Below are 23,204 nucleotides of genomic sequence, written 5' to 3'. Positions count from 1 at the left end.
TTCTAAGTTGAGCCCGCCCCTATCTTCAAGTAAAATGCCCATCAGAGCTGGACCTTCAGTACATGAGCAAGAGTAACACGATGAGTTTTGAAGAAGCCCGGGTTGGAGGGTCGTATTTTGCTATGAAGCATCTACACTGTGTGAGAAATTAAAGGGAATAAATAGGAATCGGTGTTTTTTGTGGGTTTCCCTATCGGGGCCCCTGGCATGCGGGGCTGGATGGAGGGAGACGGCCTCGGAGAGCAAGGAGAGGGGTGGGGGTGGGGAGGGGGGGGGACCGCGTTTGAAGTTAGGTCGGGCCAGCTGCTGTTCTCCTTAATAACAAGAGGGGAAAGAGGGAGGAGGGAGGGAGGGAGAAAGGGAGGGAGAGATTGAAAGGAGGAGGGGAGGGACGTGAGAGGAGGGAAGGGGAGGAGGAACCAGAGAGGGGAGCGCGGCTAGAGGGAGGAGAGCTGCCCATCCAGTTTGCGTCACTGCCTCGCAGAGCAGAAGAGGAGAGCGAGCTGGGGAGAGCTAGACTGTTTGGAGGGGAGGGCAGGCAGAGTCAGCAGACCCCGCGGCTCTCCTCTCCCGCCGCCCGTCTCTTTCCCCACTGCTTCCCTTCTCTGCCCTTCACTTTGCCCCGAAAGCCCCAATTAGTCAAAGGAAGGAGGTAAGGGGAACCCTTTCCCCTCCCCCCTCCAAAAAACTTTTCCAGTCCGAAGAGACCAGGGGACTGCGTCGGCACCCGCTGGCCATGGAGCTGCTGTGCTGCGAGATGGACCGTGTCCGCAGGGCCGTGCCGGACGGCAACCTGCTGCACGACGACCGCGTTCTGCAGAACTTGCTCACCATAGAGGAGCGCTACTTGCCTCAATGCTCCTACTTCAAGTGCGTGCAGAAGGACATCCAGCCCTACATGCGCAGGATGGTGGCCACCTGGATGCTGGAGGTAGGTCCACAAACGGACGCTCTTTCTGTTCCCACACGAATTCTCGCCCCCGCCCTCGTCGTAGGGACCCTAAAGCTGGGAGAGGGACAGCCACCGTGAGCACCTCCCTTTTCCTGTATCCGAGGTTACCCCGCGCCCTTTAGCGAGACGCGTGGCTTTATTTCTGTGCCTTGCAGGACCCAAGATAAACTGGGGGAGAGGGTGGAGGAAGGAGGAAAATCTGGGAGAAACGAGGCTGTCCTGGGGCGGGGGTGGGGGAGCATCCCGAGCGCGTGTGCCTGCATGTGGCTGCTTCTTCCCACCCCCATTCCGACCTGTCCTTTGCGGAGCCGCGACTGCTTTCAGTGCAGTGAAGAAGGGAGTAGGACCGTGAAATCGGGACCCAGAAAAATAAAAAAGCCCCCCTAAAGGCTGGAGCACGTTTGTCCTAGCCCCAGGTCCCCGCATGTGGTCGAGACTCCGCGTTGGCACTTAAGGGGGGAGGGGGAGGGAGTAGGGCGAAGGAGAAGAACGGGGAATTTAGGAGCCCTTGGAGTCACACTGAAGAAAACGTGTGTTTTAGGGGAACCCAAAAGAAGCAAATCTTTACTCTTGCTCCCAATCTCTGCCGATAGTAAGCCGTGTGCCCACGTATGCACAGCTCTGGACCTGCGGTGTTTTCGCCATGTTGCTTTGCAAAACTCTAGTTGGAAAGGCGAGACGGCATCGCCGCTCCCCTCGCACCCCGTTATCGCCGCCGCACCACTTCTCCTCGCGCCTCTCCCCCAGCCCCCGTTTCCCCGAGGTTACTTACAGTTTGGCTCTTCGGTTCCCTCCGTGCGGAGATTTGGGTGGGGTAGGAAGGGGAGGAGGAGGGGTGTGTTGGTGGACATCGGGGCGCCCCCAAAGGAGAGACCAGGGCCCCCTGCCTCTCTGCGGCGGCGCCCAGGTCCTCGTCTCCCCCCCGGCTCGTCACCGAGCCCCCCGGTCTCTGCCCTTGTGGGCCGCAGCCGGACACTCCCGCCGCGGCTCTCACCCCTTCGAGTTTCCCCTCGGGATCCAAAGCCCCGGGGGTCAAGAAGCAGACCTTTCCAGCGCCCGAAACCTCCTTTTCGGGAAGTCTAGGGCCTCTCGGGGGTTTTCACGCCAAAAGGGCTTTTCTAGGATATTTCCTCGATTTTTAATTATTTTTTGAAACCGTCCCCCCCTGCGCCGACTCCGGCCGCCGCAGCTGCGGCGCTCTTCCTCCTCCCCGCCCCCCCTCCCTTCCCCGCCTCGCCTCTTCCCACCCGGCCCCCAGATAGCGGTGCCTGGACCGCGGGGACCCCCCGGGACATTTTTTCCAATTGTCGGGAATGATAGAGTAGGGTCTGGGGGTCCGGCCGGGACCAAGAAGAAGACCCCCGGAGCCTCCAGAATATTTTTATTGATTTTTTGAAAAGATGACGAAATCCAAAAAAGAGAGTGAGTGAGTTAGAGTGAGCGAAGAAGTGAGGAGCCAAAGGGAGCGGCGGCGTGGAGCTGCGGGCGCCGCCGCGCATTTCCTTGCCTCCCCTTGCCTCCCCGTTTCGAATCTTTAATTCACCTTTTTCTCTCTCTTTTTTTTTAGCCTTTTGGGGAGACCCCAGCACGGATGGGCTATTTAGATTCACCCCAATTTCCTCATCTTTATTATTCTCATCACATAATCTACTCCCCTCCCCCATCCACAAACAATTAAAATATTTTTTGTAATTCCTGTATGTTATGCTTTTTCATGTTTTCTCTTCCTGATGTTATTTTCAACCCCCTCCCTACCACTCTTTCCCACATTGTAGGTCTGCGAGGAACAAAAGTGTGAGGAGGAGGTCTTCCCTTTGGCCATGAATTACCTGGACCGCTTCTTGGCTGGGGTCCCGACTCCAAAGACCCATCTTCAGCTCCTGGGTGCTGTCTGCATGTTCCTGGCCTCCAAGCTCAAAGAGACCATCCCCCTGACGGCAGAGAAGTTGTGCATTTACACCGACAACTCCATCAAGCCTCAGGAACTCCTGGTAACCACTGTCCCCTTTCTCCTTCTTCCAGCTCTCTCCTTGCCTCTTACACTTCTACCCACAGTTCTCCAAACAAATCCGTAGGACGAAGAATAATTACCTGTCACCGGAATGTTCACTCTTATGGGAGATATTTCTCTTCATGAGAGATTTGTGTGTGTGTGTGTGTGTCCCCACTGTGTGCGGGACACTGCTAAATACTGAAGCGATGCGCACGAAGATCTTGGGGAGACGTGTCCTGCTGAGATTCATCTGCAGTGGTGTGTGTGTGTGCATGCGTGCGTGCGTGCGTGCAGGGGAGGCACAGAACACCGTGGTAAACTTTAATAAAATTCCAAGTTTTTAATCACTGTTTTTTCAATGTGAAAAAATAACTCAACTTCCCATGGGAGGCAGTGTGTTCACATGATGGCGATGTGTCGTGTTGTGTCCCTTGAGAGCCTGGAGTTCAGAGGCCATGCCTCATTGAAGTACCTATAAAGTCTCAAGATACTTGCACATAGTAGCTGTTTACTGAGTATCAACTCACTGACTTTGGAGCAGTCAGAATGTGGCCCTGGTCACAGGAATGCAGGAATCGGAGACATGGATTCCTCCCTCCAGCGGGGCTGTGACCCTACAACCACGGGGCTCCTGTGTTGGGGCTCCTGTGTTGACCGTTTTTCTGCCAGCCAACCTATTCCCCACCCAATCTAACTCTTTTTCCCTACAGCTGCACACTTAAGACGTCCATGTGGTGACAGTGGACTGGTAAAGGGGCCCTCCTTCAGTGGTCTGCACACCTTTCTCTACACTGTTTAGAAAGAGGGGCCTCCTCATAACCCCTTCCCCCTACTTACTGGCAAGGCCTGCACAAAGTCCACAGAGCCAACAGGCTGCTAGCACTGAGGTCTTTGTGAGAGGCCTTCCTTTCTGAGACTGCGCTGCCATCTAGTGGCAGACATGTGCAAGGGTGGGGGAGGAATTGCCGAGCATGTAGAGGGGCCTGAATGACTTCACCTTTGAACCGCTGCCAGATTTCAGCTGCTTCTGGTTTGGTCCGAGGGGCCCAGAAAGGTGCTTTCTTCTGGGAGATCTGCTTCCTCTAATAATAGTACAAGATGGGTGGTTTTTACTCATATTCTCCAGTGAGACAGGAAGGGCTGAAATTTCAAGATGTCTCAGAAGATACGGATTGTTTAGTAGCCAACGAGGTATTTTGTTTTACCCCAACACTGCCCAAAGCCAAGGCAGACTTTAAAGTGGGTAAAGAAAAAATTGTTAAAATTGGCAACCAGTCTGTTTTTCTCACAGGAGACTGGGAACACTAATCTTCCATGTGGTTGATTTGTTTCCACATGATGGTGGACTGAGTTGTCCTTCAGGACTCTCCATTTTTCCAGGACCAGCCAGGCTCATTTATACTGCTGCAGACAAACATGCCTTTTCATCCCCTGTTCTTTATCCCCAAAGTCAGGGTCTGGAGGAGTCCTCGCATTGTACAGCTGAGAAAGCTGAGCCCGAGGAAGCGAACCAACCCCGGGCCCCAGGCCCACAGTTAGTGGGTACTGGGGAAACAGGCCTGGGGCTCTGGTCCCTGGCCCAGCAAAGGGAAGGGAGTCAGTGTGTTAAGGGGTGGGGGGCAGAGTGCATGGCAAGCTGGGTTCTCTGCCTGTTGTGCTCCTGAAGATGACCAGTTGATAGGCCCATTTTCCCCTAAGTTACACGTTTTCAAGGTGTTCTTTTCAGCTTGTTTCACCTTTGGACAAAATTCCCCAGATGTAAGTCGATAAGGGAGAAAAGCAAGGCATTTTACTGCTGGTGAAAGGCCCTAGGGAGGCAAGTTGTGTTGTTCCCTCTCCGAGTTTGCACTGAGATTCTGCAACGCTGGACAGGCACCTTCGGGTGCACAGTGGGGTTGCTGATGGCCATCCTGGTCCTTTAGTCACAGCAGCAAAGGCCTTTGGAACGTGGAGGTGAAAGGGTGCTCCGTGGCTGAAGATCGTAGCCCCAGCCATTCCACATGTACGTATCGAGGAGAAAGTTTTAACAGCAGAGGAAAGTGGCATTTTTTTGGCACCAACTACAAGCAAGCTAATTGGTTGCCAAGGATTTGGGCCAAGGAACCTTATTTTGAGCTTTATCTGTGTGCATCATTTTTCCATGAGGATAAAAAGACTTAATCCAGTGATGGAGACATATACAATAAATTACTCCCCAAGGGCCACAGTGACCTTGGCAGCGTCGAACTGTAGGTTCAACTTTCTGGGCGGGTGGGCAGGCAACAGCATCGCATGGGAGTCGGGGGTGGGTGGGTGGGGGCAGGGCAGCCAGAGGAAAAGAAACAAGAAAGTAGAATCTTGGCAACTGCAACCTGGGCTCATTATTTTCAGGGGAGCCTGACATTTGAAGCACAAGAAGAGCCGTCAGCAACTTCAAAGCTTTAGGGGCACTTTGACGAATGGGCGGCCTTACAATCTAGTAGTGTCCTAATGAGCATCATTAAAACTCTGGATCCCAACCTGCCAGTTGCCCCCATGCAGGTCAGCCCGTGAATTTTATCCTCCTCTCCTCTCTTCCCCACCAGGAGTGGGAGCTGGTGGTGCTGGGGAAGTTGAAGTGGAACCTGGCGGCAGTCACCCCTCATGACTTCATCGAGCCCATCCTGCGCAGGCTGCCCCAGCCCAGCGAGAAGCTGCCTGTGATCCGCAAGCATGCACAGACCTTCATTGCTCTGTGTGCCACCGGTAGGAGCAGGCTGGGGAAGGGGTGGTGGAAGAGCCCTGTTAGCCCTTTGCGGAGTGTGGTCAAGGGGAAGCCTGCTGGGGTTTGGGGGCTAGTGGAGGGGTGCTCCTGAGTAGCCTGGAGTCCAAGGTTTCATTCTTGGGCTGCTCTTTTCTTCGTGTGAGCTGGCATACTTTCATTCTCTACTGGACTCATAAATGGTTTATGAGGACAGGTGTGGTAAGGAAAAAAAAATAGTGCCTGGTAAAACATCCTTTATGATGTCTAAAGTGCTCTTTGAAGATTATATACACTGTTCTCTGGTTGTGTTTAAATCTTTAATCTTTTGAGGAAAAGGATGGCTTTGGAGATAAGCCTAAGAGGAAATTCAGGGGTGGGGGCAAATACAGGTAGGTGAAAGGAACACTGTCAAGATAAATAACATTGCCTGCCCTGAGAAGTGGTAAGGTAAGGGAGGCCAAAGGAATTCTCTTGACTCTGGGGCATTTGTGGCTTCCTGGCTGTTCCCTCTGCCGGGTGGGGGAGTGAACCTGGTTGGCTTTCAGCAAGGACTCACTTTCTGAGCCTGAGTTCTGATGAACTCCCCCATGTGCTGCTGTTTTGACTTGGGTTGCAGCTTTAATGTAGCAGTGGAAACAGCAGGCAAGGGGCTTTTTCATGTGAAAACTTTTTCACCCACCACATTGATTCCACAATTGATAACAGTGCTTGCCGGCCCATTTGCTTTGCATTTTCCAAATAAACTAAAGCCGGTATGGTTTGGTACTGTCTCAAAATGAACCCTGGCTAGTGTCTACCATTTTCCTTTCAGTAGTGGCTGTGGGGGAGAACCTGGGACTTGATCATTCCAGGGGAAGATTTCAGGAATGAATACTTTCACAGTCAGAAATATTTGAGATCTGACATGTTTTGCCGGGAGGGGAGTTTGGCTCAAGTTTGGCAAGAGCAGTACGAATTGTATGGGTGAGAACTTGGGGGGATTACCTTCCTCAGCACAGTGTTGTTACCTGTTGCTCCCGAGTGTGCACAGATGGTCGTAAAAATGCAGGGGCGTACATGCAGGGTGTTCACAGTCAAAAGGTCAGGCTTTGCTACTTATCATCGGGTGACCTTGGACAGGCCACGTAACCTTTCTGAACCTCCATGTCTTCATGCTGGTAAGTTCACGATTCCACAGCCTTTTCAGAGTGGTTAGAACATGAAAGTCAGAAGAGGTATGCAAGAAGTACTTGTAAATTGAGGGATGTGTAGGGCGATGTGCTGTGGTACTAATTGTGAAAAGGCCAGCCCGTCCAATTTTCAATGTTCCAACTGAGATGGATGTGATTATTTTCCCAGCTGCCCTCCTCCATTCCCAGTGGGCATCCTGTGCTTTGTCTTCACTGACCCGAAGTGAGGGTTCCATGCCACCCATATTTGATTCCAGGGCTCAGGATTCCTTTCACTGACCAGGCCTCGTGGGTGTGTACCCTGTGCCCCTTTGTGGGAGACTCAGCTGCCCTTCCGGCAGCTGAGGGGCCATTCTTCAGAGCCCCTGTGGACTCTTACTGCTTTTAGACAGTAGCCATTCTGCTTCCTCCCTTCTACTGTCTCTCCTGGACCCCAGAGGTCAGGTCTCATGGACTTGTCATTTTGACTTCCAGGCCCTGCTGTCCCTTTGCTTTCCTGTGCCGTGATTCACTCTAGCAGGGAGGGGGCAACCAGTCCTTTTCTCTCTAGCCCCGGGACAACTGACCCCGACCCTAAGTTCCCCCATTGCCCACCTGTTGATAGCCAGAGCTCTGCTTTGACCTTGTCTCTTGACTGACAGACCTTTTGGGTTCTGTCCACCCATTTTCCTTTCTCCTCTCTGCTCTGTGATTGGGATAGGGTTGGCGGGCTGAGTAACGTGGGCAGCTGCCCAGGTTCTGTACAGGCCCGTTCTCCAAAATTGGGGATCCCATCCCCCACTTCTGGCCTTCTTATCAAGATCTTTGGGGTGGCTGCCAACTTTGGGGCCAGAATAGGGAGCCCGGGATTCGGGGACTGAGGACGGAAGTCTGAGGGGAGGCAGAGGAAGTCACGAAGATTGCCTTTTGGGAGCCTGGAGCTGGCTTTGGGTGGGGGATGGGGACGCACAGGAGAAGGAACATCTCTCACCAAGTGGAAAACCATGTGCCCAGGTATTAAGCCCCAGGGATGGGACTGGTCAGAGCAGAGGGAGTTTCTCAGAAGTGTCCAGAGTTTAGAAAGGATGTCCCTGCCCCTTTCCCTGACCCGCCCTCAGGCTGGTCATACAGAATCCCCACTGTGTGGAGGTACACACGGTTGGATGGACAAGACAAAAGCCAAGGGCTGCTTTTTCTGGAAGGAAACATCCTCTAGTTAGATGAGATTCCACATTCTGGGGTCAGAGTATGGTGGTTAGGGGTGTGCCCAGGACCGACTGGTAAGTAGCAGGCACAGAGTCACTTTTGAGAACCACAGGTAGGTGGCGCTGAGCTCCTCCGGCCTGCTGCTTCTATGTCACATCTTGCCCCCCAATCCAGGGTCTTCTGTCATGGAACTGAGTCGCACCTGCTTCTTCTGGGGCCCGCTGGAGTCTGGAGGAGGGGGTGGCCTCACTCAGGCTGCATGGCTCGGTTCAGGCAGGAGCTGGTTGTGAAAGAGCTGGCAGTGGTTGTGCAGTCTGCGGAGAGTGTGTGTGTATGTGTGAAAGGGGAACAGAGAGCCAAGCTGGAGAGCACCGAGGGGCCTCAGGAAGGGTAGCAGAAAGTCAGCCTTCCTTCCTGGGGCTGAAGGGTAAGATGGTGGCAAGACAGAGAGGTGCCCTCCTGCCCTTCCCTGCTCCGCCAGGGGCTTCTGGAGGAGAGATTGCCTCAAACTGCCTGGCAGTTGCCTCTGAGCTGTCCTGGGCAGCCGAGGCTGTGGGTTGAGGCCAAGGCCTTCGCAACTACTGGCTTCCAACATCCCCTTCCCCTCAGCTCTGATTCCAGGCAAGCATCCCGGATGCTGAGCCTCAGCACCCCCTGCTTCTAGCTCTCATGGTGGAGCCCCCGGGTCTGCGAGCTGGGAAGGTTTGCACTCCTGTGTTGGGAGGTTTCTCTCTCTCTTTTTAAAAAAATCCTCACTGAAGGACATGTTTATAGAGAGGAGAAGGGAGAAACAGAGAAATGTTGATGTGAGAGAATAATGTCAATCTGTTGCCTTCCATATGCCCCCTGACCACAGGCCCACCCCACAGCCTTCTGGTGCGTGGGACTGTGCTCCAAGCCACTGAGGCCACTCGGCTGGGGCAGGAGATTTCTTGAGGCAGGAAATCACGCTCCACAGGTGATTCCAGTTAGTTTAGAAGAGCCAGTGGCACTGAGTTTGATGTTGGTGTGGGAGTGGGGAAGTAAATGCTTCACCTCCCTGCCCATGACACCCCACATCTCCTCCAGATGAGCTACTGGGCTATTGGTGCCAACATAGGAGGGCCCCTCCCAGGCTGCCTCCTCAGGGACTGAGCCCCTGCGACAGTGGTGACTGTGTGCTCTTCCGGATGACTTTCCCCCAGCAGGTACAATTACAGCGAGACAGTGGGGGCCCAGAGAGGGCCAGCGACTTGGCCTCTGATCCAGAAAGGGGGGCTTGCCTCCCTGGTTGCCAGGAAGGAAGAATTGAAACTGCCTTTCCAGCTGTGAGCCTCCAGTGGCTTCCACGGCCGAAAGGTCATGGGGCTGAGGGGAAGTGGCCAGTTGAACTGGGAAGAACCCAGACTCTTGGTTCTGTAAGTGCCCCCCTGTGGGGACAGGCAGTGTAATGTGGGCTATCTCACTTCCCATCTGGCTGTCAGATGAATGAGAGCAGGCTGCGTGCCATTCTCCAGCCTCTCCCTCCCTTCTTCCTCACACTGAGGCCTTTGGAGTTAAATTGGCATTAGTCATGGTATCCTTGCCCCACAAGGACAGGGTGTGTTGTTCTGGGGATGGTAGGCCAGGTGTGTTCCACCAGCGTCATTCGTTGGCTGGGGAGCAAACTGGCCTTTTAAACTTCCACCTGACTAAAGGTTGGAGGAGGGGGTAGAGACAGATAAATGCCTGAATGGGTCAATTCTCTTTTCTTGGCCCTTCAGCCTCTCGCCCTCTAGTGGTGAGCAAAAGCAAAGCAGTCGTTCTTGTACTTGAAGGATTTGGCCACCAGGGTCAAAAACCATGTGTGCTAAATTTACCCGCAAGGCCATGGAATCAATGATTTTAAACCTGTTTAGCGCATAACTCTGCAGTGACACCTTAACAAGAAGTTCAAATACCAAGCCGACAAACGTGCACGTCTCACTGCCTTGCCCTGAATGAAGGATCCCAGTGGCCCCCAGGAGGCCCTGTGGTGCCCTTGGCTGGTGAGAACCACTTGTGCAGGTCGCACAGCTTGCGGATGCTGTGGCTGGGATTAGTGCCCACCCCTTTCACCCTTGAGCCAGGGCTCGCTCTTCTGGGCTTTTCTTCCACCCATGATAGGAAAGAGGACCGGAGGTGACCGTGAGGAGTATTTGCCTTCTGGTAAGTTATAAAGATCACTGGGTCCAGAGTCCAAAGTCCTGGCCATAACCCCAGGCCCAGCATTAGACATTAGACAAGTCAGTTAACCTCTCAAGATGTCATTGACTCACTGGTATCAATGAAGGAAATGTTTCACAGCAGATGAATCTTACATCGTTATTAATATTTCACCACCCCTACCACACAGATGAACAAGCAGATGGCTCAGAGCTGCCTGCATTCACCGTGGAGCTGGGCTCCCCTCAGGTGCACCCCCTGCCCCCACCACCTCACTAGCACCGGGGAGGTTGTGCCAGGGCAGAGGTGTCGTGTATGTGGGCATCATTCTTCGGCTTTGGATGGAGCGCACCTGAATGAACGTGGACTGTACTGGGAGGAGAGTCGCCACCTTTTGTCTTTCATTTATTGTATGCCCACGACCCCTTTCTGTTCCCCTGTTTGGCTTTAGCTGTTCCCATTGCTGACAAGTCAGCACCTGTTGCTGGAGACTCGATTAGGTCACTTGTGGGATCTATCCACCAGGGGGCGCGGTAGATTCTCCAGGTAGCACAGAGTCTGTGTCTTCCTGGTCTGGGCATGTGTGGCCTGCGCTCACTCGGCACCGGCCCACGTCGGGGGTACTGGTGCCCTCCTCCTCACTCCCGCGGAACAGACTTGCCAGCAGTCAGAGCTGACCATCAGAACTCCATAGGGAGTCCCAGGGGTAAGGACAGTGGTGGTGAGGACGATGATGGTGTGGCATCGGCTGACAGGTTGTTTACCATGAGTCAGGCGCTGTTCTTCTACATGGATTATTTTAGTTAGTCCCCAGACCAACCCTGTGAGGTGGGTATAATTATTATCCTTATTTGCAGGTGAGAAATCAGAGGCTCAGAGAGGCCAGGTAATATGCCCATCTTCACACAACTTCAGGGCATCAGCCTCCGTGCATTCCCCCTTCTGGTTCTTGGAGCTCTTTGGCTCTGCTGCCCAAATCCCACCCAACTCCTTGGAGAATCCTCCTAAGTGTCTCCAAGTGCTTCTATCCACTTCGGTACCTCCTTTCCTTGAGAAGTTTCTGTAGAAGTTACCAATGTGTACACCTAGTCATTTGGCATGCACCGTGCCGTGTCATACTACTGTGTTTTAACATGCTGAGGGGACCACCCGTTTTGTCTGGAACAGGGAGGAACATGTGGTAATAACGCAGTCAGAATGGGTCACTGGCAAATTCATTGCCTCTCACTCTCCTTCAGGAGAAGGAGGGATCTTGGGGGTCACAGACATCTCACCTGTCCTGGTGGGCAGCTAAGGGTGGAGACAGAGTCTCACTGTGAGTATGTCTTCTGTACTGATACAGCTTCTTAGAATTTTTGACCAAGAGACTCACAGATTTTTACTTGTTAAAAAGTAAAATGATACTAAAAGAAAATTTACAACATTTTATTTCCCCAACCTAATGGTAGCAAACTTCATGTACATTTTTTGTATATGCTCCTAGTTCATCTCTATGCATGTGTATATATGTATTTATATATTTATGAAAGCTTATGATATTAACACCCATGCATGTTTTTGGGCCTCCCCCCACCTTAAGTGGATATCCTGAGCATTTTTGAGTCCCGTTACATAGCCAGAGTTTTAAGGTTTCCAGGGATGGCTGAATGGATTAGGTAGAACCTTTAATGGGTGAGCATGGGGGTTGGCTATCTAGAGCTATTGCAAGGACAGGACCTTTCAGATGCTACAGTCTTGTGTTTTTCTCTGCTGTTTCCCCTACCAGCAGAGGGGTGTGTCTGTGAGGTGGTCCTGGGAGTAGCTCCTGATGCCAAACGAGATGCCTGCGACTGTTGGCTGGCGGAAGCCATGCTGTCGTCCATTGTCCCTTCCCTGTTTTTCTCCTTGGGAGCCGTTCTTATTCCAGATACTTGAGTAAAAAAGCAAATGAGAGCTGGAAGGTGCCTGGGAGATTAGCTAGCCTAAGGTCTTTAAACTTTTTGACCTGAACAATAAAGGGACAAAGACATTTTATGACACAACTCAGGAGACACGTAAATACGTCAGACTATTACAAAGTTTCTCAAAATGGTATTTACTCTTACTACATGTACTACTTCCTGATACTTTCTATCCTATTCTTATCCATTAAACAGCAACCAAAAATGCTGGCATGCCTCACTAATGAATTTCAAGACCCGCTAATGAATTTCAAGACCCCGCTAATGAGTTGCAACTGGAGGTTAGAAGAAAGGCTGATTTTAACCTCACCCTGAATTAGACACATGGCATTCCAGGGCCTGAGTGAGGAAGTGACCCGTTCAAGGTCCCACAGTCTGCACCTGGCTTCTTAGTGCCCACGTTGCCTCCTGTCTGGTGAAGCGCACCAGCTGGGCAGCCGCTCCAGGCTCCAGAGCGCACTGGTCTGCTGCCATAAGGGGTGGCAGTGGGGCAGCAGCTAGCCCGACCGACTTCTAGCAGCTCCTCTGGCCCCCGGAGGCTCTGCCCTGTCTGTGCTACCCTGAGCTGTCAGCAGGCAGCCGTCTCCGTGCGCATAGTGCTCCCTCCCCAATTTGGGGACATAGAAGACAGTACCACTAGGATGCCCTCCTCTGTGCTGTCCTAGCAAAACAAGAAGCCGCTATAGTCCTTAACTCCAGTGCATGCTGCACCCCGGGACCACCTGTATGTACCTTCTGGCTTCCAGATGTTAATTAATTTGCCATAGGTAGGAGTTTTGCATGCAGAGGGACAAGAACGATAGGTGCACATGAGGTGTATGTCTCCAGTCTGGGACCTGAGTGAAGGGAAGGGGGGCCAGGGATACCCTCCCGCTCTTCCCAGCCAGATGCTCCCACCCAGGCCTCTGTGGGCCCAGGGCCATGGGCTGGCTTCCTCCTTTGCGTTATGAATGTCACAGGGGGAAGCTAATGAGGTTATTGGGCAGAGAAACACTCCTGTGACCCCATGTGGAAGAGACCTACAGCAGAGCAGGAGGCAGGGGGCTGGGCTTTGTTAGCGTCCGTGGGGATGGAGATGGACTGGAGGGGCTGGTGGGCAGCAGATTCAGGCAGAACATCATAGTGTGTGTCCCTCAAGGGGTAGAAATGGTGAGTGGGCTAAGGAAAGAAAGCCAAGGAGAAAGACAAGACAGACTGTTGGTCTGTCAGATGGCCAAGCCTCCTGTGTTAATGGGACTCAGCAGGGTCAGGAGGGAGGCGTGCGTGGGGCAGCGATCAGCATGTTCCTAAGAACACCACTGACTTGTAGTGGACAGTGTGGTCACTGGTGAAAGTGCTTCCGTGAACTGTTACAATCTGGCATTGTACAGGAAGAAGAGGAAATACTAGTTGGAACTGTTTGTGAAGGTTCAACCTAATATTTATGCTGTAAGCTGAAGTGTAACCCGTGTCTCCCCTCTACACACCCCACCCCAGCTGCACCTGTAGCAAATTCACTGGAGTGAAGCTCACACTAGAGGTAGCTCACTGGGCGAGATTCGCTCCACTCTAGGACTGTGACTAGGAGGAGTGCGCAAACTAATCTTTCTAACACATCAACACGAGGCAGGCGGAGGGGTCGTTTCAGATGGTCAGCAGGGTCAGATTTCTCCTCCACAACGCTAGTGTAATGATTGTGTGCACCTTATGTGGCTGCTGTGTGGACAGTGTCCTCTCAATGGACAGCGCAGGGGCGACCTTGGCCACCAGACCCTTTTGAGGAGTACTCAGAGGAAACACAGCCATGTAGGCTCCCCAGCTGAGCCTTCTGTACAGGAGCGTCCTCTGTATTCGCTTCTGTAGAAATGGGAGAAGAGGGGGTTGGGGCCCTACAGATTTACCCTCATCTTGCTCTTCTTTAGCAAACTACTTTTTATTTCCCCCAGCAAGAAAATGGGATCTTAGGGCCATAAAATCTAAACCAGCTTACCCATCTGATGAGGGTGTAATGGTTGATCTCCAGTGATAGTCCTGCGTACTCTCCCCGGGTGCTGAGGGTTGGAGAGTAAAGGAAGGGTGACATGTGCGTGGAAGTCTCGGGAAGCAGGGTCTGCAGGGTGGGGGTCACTTGGGCAGCCGACCCACCCCATTCAGTTTCGGAATCTCTTCAGTCTGGGGGGCTCCTGGATCCCAGCCCTTCTGTGCACGCCCTGAACTTCTGCCTCTTGTTTTCGCAGATTTCAAGTTTGCCATGTACCCACCATCGATGATTGCGACTGGAAGCGTGGGGGCTGCCATCTGTGGGCTGCAGCAGGATGAGGAAGTGAGCTCGCTCACCGGCGATGCCCTGGTGGACCTGCTGGCCAAGATCACCAACACCGACGTGGTAGGTGGTGGCCACCTTCTTGGTTGTGACCACGTCTCCTTTCTCAGCTCAGGGAAGGAGACGGTTTGTTTGATGATGTGTTGGCGATATTTTTGTTGCTGCTGGTTTCTTTTATCTAAGATCCCCATTCAAGGAAGTGCAAAATCTAGTAGGTAAGGCCTTTTCTGAAGGTTTTGAAAGTCTGTGTGCCATTCACGGAGCAAAGAACGTCGCAGACCGATGCGAGAGGGAGGGCAAGCTAGTTACTCACTTTCCTTCGTAATGCTCATAGCATGAGCTTCCTAGTACATCTGAGTCATTGCTTCCTTTTCACATGTGTGCATGTGGGGCTGCCTGTGCTCCACAACGTGGCGCTCTTGCGTCTGCTCGCACGAGGGCTGGAAGGCACAGGGAGGGAGGGGAAGGGGCAACCGGAGCAAGGATCTGCTGTTCTGGAGGGGTGGGCATGCAAGACCCCACCACCACCACATGAGAATGGTGTCGGCCTTGACCGACTCCTCGACCCACCTGCCTGCCTTGCTTCCCTTTCATTCAACCTGGGAATGGATTAGAAAGCACTGTGAGAAGAATACAGTGCCGTGCAAATGCTAGGAACTATTATTAGATGTAGATTTTTCCATGCTGAGTGCCCTTTGGAAGGCTCAGAGGCTATATTCTGGTTATCAGAGTTGGAAACTCCTTGCCAGAAGACAGATCAGGGTCAAGTGAAGCTCTTCCTCAGCCCCAAGAGATTGCCGTCCTCAAAAGGTCCAAGCCATGGTGGTTCTGGGAGGTCGGGAGGTGAGAGCGCTGAGATAGCCAGCCTGGGAGGTGGGGCCAGGGTGCTGGGGGCAGTGGCAGAGCTGGGACCAGAACCTGGAAGCTCTCGTGGGGGTCTGGGAACTTTGCACTCCATCCTTGCTGCAGCTCTGGGATCTTTTTATTTGAAAAAGGCCTTTGGTTTAAAGGTACCTGGAGAGCGGGGTGCCAGCTTCGAGGCCCTTGTAAGTCACCACGGCGAGGCTCAGGAATGCAGGGGACTTTGTGACGGCCCCTCTGGGTGTTCCAGGGGGGTTCTGAATGTCATGCTGTGGGAATATATCGAGTTAGGGATAATGTGGTTGACAGGCCTGTGGCCAGTGCTTCCACCAGGGACGCTGAGCAGAAGGTTAAACCTCAGAGAACTTAAGGCTGCTACTTTCTCAGCCACCCACCTTGGCATTTCTGACCACCCACAGGAGACGACGCAGGGAGGTGTTGAGTGTGCTAGAGCAAACCCGGGCCCTTCTCTGCGGTGGTTCTCAGAGAGGCTTTTAAAATGTTGGCTCCAAAATGCAGGCTTCGAACTGGGGTTTCCAGTACAGGGGGAAATGACTCCTCATGTGCAGCTTCAGGTGAAGAAAGCTTTTTGAATCCTCTGGAGACAAACCTTGGACAGAACTTACGGCTGTAGAAATGGCGCACTTCCTCCCTTTTCTGAACATCTCACGTTACAGCTGCCTTGCAACCAAGATTCCCAACCAGCTTAGGACAAGCCCTCTCTTGAACCACCCCACCTCCCCAGAGACAAAAACGTCAGGGACAGGAGTTTGACCCCCCCCCCCAAGCACTGTAACCTGTTCAGATACTTCCACACCTGCTGCTCCACCCAGTGGGTGTCCAGCCTTCTCCCATCCCTCTCTTTGTCATCCCTTACTAGTTTCAAATGGACAGAGGTCACTGCTGGGGTGCCACTGAGGCTCTCGGGCTATGCCTTGCATTTCGGGACTGCAGACTAAGCTCTCCTATCCTGCAGAAACTGTTGCCCCTTTCGGGCACAATGTAGCCAGTCCACTCGGCTGCAGACTTGGTGAAACGCACACCACCCCTCAGTTTCATAAACCCCAATTGTTAACTGGGGGTATGTGGGCATGCCTCCTTCTCACGGGTGGGCCTGGGGTTGAACACTTTAATGTTAAAAAAACAAGCATGCACCTAGTAGAATCTAAAATTTAAATTCATACCATTTTTTTCAGAAAACAATTCAAGCCCTCAGTAAGCTCCAAGCTTATCTCTGCTCACTCTCTTGCTGGGAAAGTTCTCAGCAGAAAGGTTTGAGCAGCCTTGGGCCAGGCAATCTGTGTGTGCCTCACTTCCAGGGCCGAGTCTCCTCCCACCCATCAGCTTGTGTTCTCTGAAGCGCTGCAGCTTAGAGTGAAGGGGTATGTGAGGGCTAGCATTTAGAATGCCTTAGCTTTTAGAGGGGAGGTGAGTTTTCCTTCCTGAGCTCTGTTACCATTTTGTGAGTTAAGAAGTAGTGTGTTTCATTTACGCACTTACTCCGCACTCACTTCTGGAAGTGTTTGTGGAAGGCCCGCTTGCTGCAGACTGTCGTGTTGTGAGCAGGGCATGGGCCCAAGGTCCTAGGGTAGAAGTTGGGGGAGAGTGTGGGGGTGGCTGGTGCATGGAAAATAAAAGATGAGTTTCCTGCCTTCAAGGAACTTACCCCAACAGTATGGAGAATGAGGAGTGAAGTATGTAAAACCCTCCCAAATGCAGACCACAGATGAGTGGTTGGCACATAATGTGTTAGGAACTATACATGCAATAGGAAGTCAGCTCGGGAAGGTGCTCACCAGGCCGGGTGTAAGACGCAGACTTCCCAGCTGCCTGAACTCGACAGAAGATGCCTGTGGGGTGGAAAAACAAGTGGCCTGAACATGCAGCAACATTACTCAGCCTTAAAAAGAAATGAAGTTCTGACGCAAGCTGCAACGTAGTTGAATCTTGAAAACATGCTGAGTGAAATAAGGCAGACACAAACAGGCGACTATTTTATAATTCCCCTTAATATGAGCTTCCCAGAATAGTCAAATTCATACAAACAGAAGGCAGACTACAGGTGACCACGGCCTTGGGGCAGGGGTGGGTGAGGGTGCGGGGAGGTGCTGGTGATGGGTGTGGGGTTCGGTCTGGGCTGGCGACAAAGTTCTGGGGTGGGGCGCACTGGTGCTGGCCCAGCAGACTGAACGGCCTTGGTGCCAGTGCACACTGAGAAGTGATTAAGATGGCAAATTCTTGTGTGACCCATATTTTGTCACATAAAACACAGGTGTACGAGTACACATGCACACAGTGTCCCTGGGCCATGCTGTGAAGGGCCCACAGGTTCGCGTGGGGCTCTCCCCCCCAGGAATTCAGGCGTGCAGGACTGCACTTCACCCCCTGGCCCTAGGCGCTGAGTTGGAACCGGGCGGAGCCAGCATCCTACCCTGGAACCCCGCAGCCCCAGGCACCTCGTCATCTGTGGTCTCTTCAAGCTCATGGCCTTCGCTATGCCAGGATTGCCAGGGGTCAAACTGTGGAAAAGGGGGTCCCCTTGATTGGTTTGAGACAGCCAGATGAGCTGCTATGGCTCCCTGGCCTCTGCGGAAAGCTTTGATGGGAGGGACCCATGCTGCTCTGAGAAAGTTGGTCTTTGTTGCTCCCTCTGGTTGCCAAAATAAACCGGAATGCTTCATTCCAAACAGAAAGCTGAGTGAGGAGCCTGACAGTTTTACAGGGAATAAAAGTCTCAGAGGGTGGTATATTTTAAGTACTTTTTCCTTCCACTCATAAGTGTTGCTAAAAACAGGCACCAGCCAGAGACACAGTTCAGGCTTTTGGTGAAACCTCTACTGGGCTTCCGTTGCCAAGGGTAAGTGTGGGAGGAGAGATCAGCTGCCCCGGCCCCCTCGAACCTTTCCCTGCTTCCCCAGGCAGAGTCAGGGTTCTTCTTCCGTCCCCCGGGCACTCTACTCACGCCTTGTGCCAGCATGTATCTTACTCTCCACTTGTCTGTGGAACTTCTTGAGCAAGACCCAGCTTTTACTGGCTCTTTCTGCAGAGCCCCCGCCTGGCAGGGGCGTTGGGGAGCACGGCCGAGGACCGCCGGGGAAGGAGGGGAGGAAGGGGGCAGAACAGAGAGTGGGCATGGGGGTCTCAGTGTGTTTCTACTCCTTTGATCTCTCCAGAGCTTTTTTTCCGAAAGCTGTGTTATTTCTTAATGTGAATTATATGTCAGGGTCCTTGGAAAGATTTATCTGACTTTCTCTTAAAGCAAGTCATTTCATTTTCACATGACAAGATTTTACTGACTCGCCGAATGAAAAAGAAGAATTGAAACTGACAGGCCGTGATGATGTTGTGAAATTATTGGAAGGTGTTTAACAGAGAGACGTAGACTTTCATCACCTGGGCATTATATCTGTCCTCTTCCGCCTAGGTTACATCAGAGCTCTCTCATTCTGAATGTCGCCCGGAGAAGGGCCTGAGCTTATCCCTTCCTGGGGGGGTCCTCATGGCGAGTGATGATCCTGGTTGTCAGCGAGCTGTTGCAACAGCTTGCAGTGAAGTGGAAGAAGTGTCTCTTCTGACTGCATTATTCCTAGGCTCCCTAGCATTGGGTCTTGGCCCCCCCTTACCTAGAAGCCCCAACACCTCACAGCACAGCCTGTCCTAAAGGCCAGTCCTACTGAGATTGTTCCCCGTGGACCGTACAGGGCCTGTGGTCAAGAACCTTGTGAAGAGTTGCTGGAAAGGAAGCTTGGGGTTGCAGTGGGGAGAGGGCAGAACTGGAGGCTGATGCTTCCCTCGCTTGCCTTATTTTTCTGTGGGCCTCATTTGGTATGCAAGGAAATAAGCCAAACAGCCTGTGAAGAAAGGAAGAATGAGATAGTTTCCTAAGTTGTCTCTGCCTGAGTTGGCTGCGGGTCTGGGGCTCATTCAGCTCTTTGTACCCCTGTTGAGTGCAGTGCGTGTGTGGTGACAATGGAGTGATGCAGTTACACTGAGGGCTAATGGTAGGAGTTCCGTCGGCTCATTCATGGAGGCAGAGGAGGGTGCAGGGTGCGGAGCTGGAGCCAGCAAGCAGAGGAAGTCCGGGGCCCATGTAACGAGTTGGAGATCACAAACGCTCTGTCAGGGCTCCGGGGCTGGGGGCAGGGGCAAGGAGGGGGCCTATCATCATCGAAGCTGGAGGCTTGCCCGACCCCCAGCACTGTGGAGAGCCACCTGTCCAGGCTGACAGACGAGCATTATGGCTCTCCTTTTAATCAGCTTAATTTGGGGCATCGTAACACAATGGCTGGTGCTTTTGGAGGCTGATGGAAAGCAGAGGTCTCAGAGCTGCTATGATTTACATGCACGTAGCATCTCTTTCTTGGGGATGCTGTAAGTTTTTTTCCAGCCACTTGGGCTAGGTCGTCTCCTCTCTTGGAGGTTCTCAGGCCTACGTGTCTTTACTTGGAGCTGAGAAGAAAATGAGGTACATAGGAAAAAGAGTTCTGAAACTGGGAGACTTGCCTCTTTAAGACCATTCTTAGCTTTTAGCTAGTAACTGAGAGGCAAGCCAGGCTTCAGTTTGTAGCTTAATAAGGGTATTTTGCTGTCATATCTCCAAAAGCCCTTCGGACTCCCAAATTCTCATACTCTGAAATTATCTGTATGTGTTGTCTTACAATTCTGCCCTTTGGAAATACTTTATCCCACTCTTCTCAGCTTTGCCTCCTTCCCCTTCCAGCTCTTCAGCTAGCCCCCTCTTCTGTTGCCTCCTCTCCCCTCAACCCCCTAGCACAGGCAGCTCTGCCGGATGGAAGGCGGGGCTCCTCTGTCCTCCAGGTCACTGCCTGCCCCACCCCAGTCCCAGGCGCTCCGCAGGCAGGCAGGACGAGGGTGCTGAGTGCAGTTAGCAGACTGGTTGCAGGTAGCAGCACCACCGTTTCTCCTTCCACCTGCTCCTGGCAAGTTCAGGGAGGGATGAGCACTGTCACAAGGAAGGGGATGCTGATGATGCTGACATTACTCTCTACCATCTGAGAGTAGGACGTTGGACGGCATTCACACAAGACAGGCCTTTGCCCTTAAGTTCCCCATCTAGCTAAGAGCAAGAGATTTGTTCAGTTGAAACATGAGCTGCTAATGGCCCAGCCATTATGAAGAATGGAAACCTACAGAGGCAGAGACCCCTGGGAGCTTTTCAGGAATGGGGGCGTGATCGACCCCAGAGAGCTGAGCTCCCTGCTCTGTCATGGATGAGTCGAGAAGAGACCAGGGCATGGCATTCAGGGTCCCCCATTCCTGGGGTGACTGCTTCAGTCGTTTTTCCCTTCCAGTAAGAGCATCGAGGACCAAGAGCTGGCCGAGTTCAGCAGTGACTTAATGGCAAATAAAAAGGGAGTGAAGGACGCAGAGAGCGTATGTTTTGTATGAAATCTTTCTTTCATTTTATTCAGAAACTATTGTGCACATGTTTGTGGCTGGAGCTTATATAGATGCGACACTGGATGCAAGTGTTGTACTGAGCTCCCGCGGCTCTGAAAGTCCAGGGGAAGTGACCGACTGCCAGATATCCCAGCCCTCCCTGTGGGATTCTCTCGGGCGTCTTCCTTTAAGGTCTCAGTCTGCTGGACAAGAAGGCCAGCACCAGGAAAAGTAGGAACGCTGGCAGCTCCAAAGGAAAGACTCTGCATGGCTCTGAATCAAGTGTTTTAGCTTGTGGATCCCCGTCTTCCCCATTTGGAAGACCATCGGCCTTCGGGATGCTGCTGCGGTCAACAACGTGGCCGTATTATTGGTGTAAGGGGTATGTGGCCCAGATTACCCACTTCTCCATGGGGGCAAGATGGAGCCTCTGAGGCGGGAAAACCAGGCAGGACTGGCTGGGAGGCATGAGGTGCCTTGTGGGGAGGCAGGGTCTTCCACAGAGACTGTGTAGCAGGAAGTCTTCACCAAGCAGCTGTGCCGAGTGAAGCCCTTCAAAGAGATCTTGTTGCTGACACCTAACGGACATTCCTTGTTTAATTTAATGGTTCAGAGCTGTTGTCTGTTTGTATACACAGCATACATACATGTGCGTGCATGCACACACGGTCCCTCAGTCAGCTAGAATCCTGCCAGCCTTTTAGATAACGCTGATTCATGCCGGATGCTTCGGGTGGGATTTGTCTTCCACGGAAGCCACGACTACTGGTTTGGAAGGGTTCTGATTCATTCCCCTGCCTCCTGAAAACAAATTTTAAACATAATCTCAGTGGCTCCTGAGGTACCTCTGCAGTAGAAGGGGCATCATGTACTAACTGCCTGGATTCAGTTCATTATTCCTCGTAAGAAAACACAGGGGTCGGGAGAGGGAAATGTTAGCTTCAGTTCAGTGGCCCCGTGTTTCTCAGTGAGGCACGCAGGGCAGGGGAGTGAGGAAGGGCACAGCCGCTGCGTCTGTGCCTCTCACTTCTCCCGGGGGCACATCTCCCGGCACTGAGAGGATTCTAGCGTTTGAAGGTGGAGGATATGCCCACCACACAGCCCCTAAGAACAAGTTGGCTCCTTCAGATGGTGTTCAAATGGAGCACGAGCTGTCCCTCCCAGCTTCAGAAAAAAAAACAACAGTTGGACCCACTTCCGTCTCTGCAGGTCCTTCCTAGGGGACAGTCAAGACTAGTTTTGACTCATTGTGTCCTGTTTTGCCTTATATGTTAATGCCCACATTAACTTTCACTTTTAGGTTACTTTTTAAAAAAACTGGAAAGCTTTAAGGTTCTCAAATGTCTCCTGCTCAAGTGCCAGTGCCCCTAGAAACATGACATCTTTAGCCTTCACCACCTAGACCTCTCAACAGGGGGTGAGTGGCGTAGCAGCCCAGTGCTGCTGTGTGGCCTTGGAGGGGAGCACAGGGAGGGTCCGAGCAGCTGGTGAGAGGCCCACCAGCTTCCTCATCACTTGTGAGAGAGTTATGCAAGGGAGAGGATGTGACCAGGAGAAGCTATAGGAAGGAAGGTTGGCAGATGTCAGTAGGTCTCTTGGTTGCCAGTCCCTGGCCCCATAGCCTGTGCAGGGGGGGCACGGGGCCCTCTGTGGCCGGGTTGTGTCTGTCTTCTTTGACCTTCAGTCCGCAGTGCCAGTCACAGTGTCCCCTTCACCAGTCTTGAGCAAATGCTAATGCATACCTCATTTTGAAGAAATCTGAAGAGTTCTCTCAAATCTAAAGAATTCTTTCTGGACTGATCATCTGTTTATTGTTATTCATTGTTAAGAATGGCCATTTGTTGAACTGCCATGTAGCACTTCATACATAATGTCTCAGTCAACCTTTACTATGTGAGTGTTTCATTCCCCTCATTCTACAAGGGGGGAAACTTGGGACAAGTTCGATAACTTAGCTGCTGCCCACAAGTGTGGTGGGAGGACAGCAAATCACCAACCTTTGTCTTTTCGTATTTCTTACTCTCTGGGTGACATTTCATCTCTGCCCTTAGCACACATTTGCCGCTGTTCCTGATCTTAACTTTCACAAAAACCTGTAATTTGACATGGAAAATGGACAAGAGATAGGAAAGGAAAATTTGGGCAAATGAAACCTTTGTTCCCGAGGAATTAACTCCAACTTTGTTTTACGTCTTTGGAATATAAAGATAATCCTTGTGTGCTTGGCAAAGGGTCACCTCTGTCAGTGAAACCTGTACAGGGACATGTTCAGATGGGAAGCACAGATGAACCTGGGGAAAGGGCCGGGCAGAGTCAGTTGAATATATTTTCCATATATATATGCTACTGGCGAGAGGGCAGAAAAACAGCCTTGCAGAGGGCAGAGGTTGGACATGATCACTGGCAAGTCCTTTGGCTCACCCAGTGCTTGCTAGTCACAGCCCTGGTCTCTGCCTCGTGGTGCCCAGGACTTGCTGTTGCATTCCATGTCGGGCAGCTAGCAGAAGCCTCTGCCTG

The 23,204-nt window shown here is 52.3% G+C and overlaps 1 protein-coding gene across 1 annotated transcript in view; it reads left to right on the top strand.

Moving 5' to 3' along the window:
• The first annotated feature begins 446 nt into the window (after positions 1–446).
• Positions 447–23,204, top strand: part of CCND2 (cyclin D2) — a 28,786-nt gene continuing 6,028 nt past the window's right edge. The window contains exons 1-4 of the mRNA XM_037064705.1: positions 447–931; positions 2,728–2,943; positions 5,510–5,669; positions 14,341–14,489. Coding sequence (XP_036920600.1) covers positions 737–931; positions 2,728–2,943; positions 5,510–5,669; positions 14,341–14,489 — 720 coding nt within the window. The 5' untranslated portion in view covers positions 447–736. The remainder of the gene's footprint in view (positions 932–2,727; positions 2,944–5,509; positions 5,670–14,340; positions 14,490–23,204) is intronic.

The sequence above is a fragment of the Sturnira hondurensis genome, unplaced genomic scaffold, assembly GCF_014824575.4.
Source record: "Sturnira hondurensis isolate 20B ecotype Veracruz unplaced genomic scaffold, ASM1482457v3 Scaffold0015509, whole genome shotgun sequence".
Classification (NCBI taxonomy): Eukaryota; Metazoa; Chordata; class Mammalia; order Chiroptera; family Phyllostomidae; genus Sturnira; species Sturnira hondurensis.
This window is presented reverse-complemented; position numbering and strand designations above follow the sequence as displayed.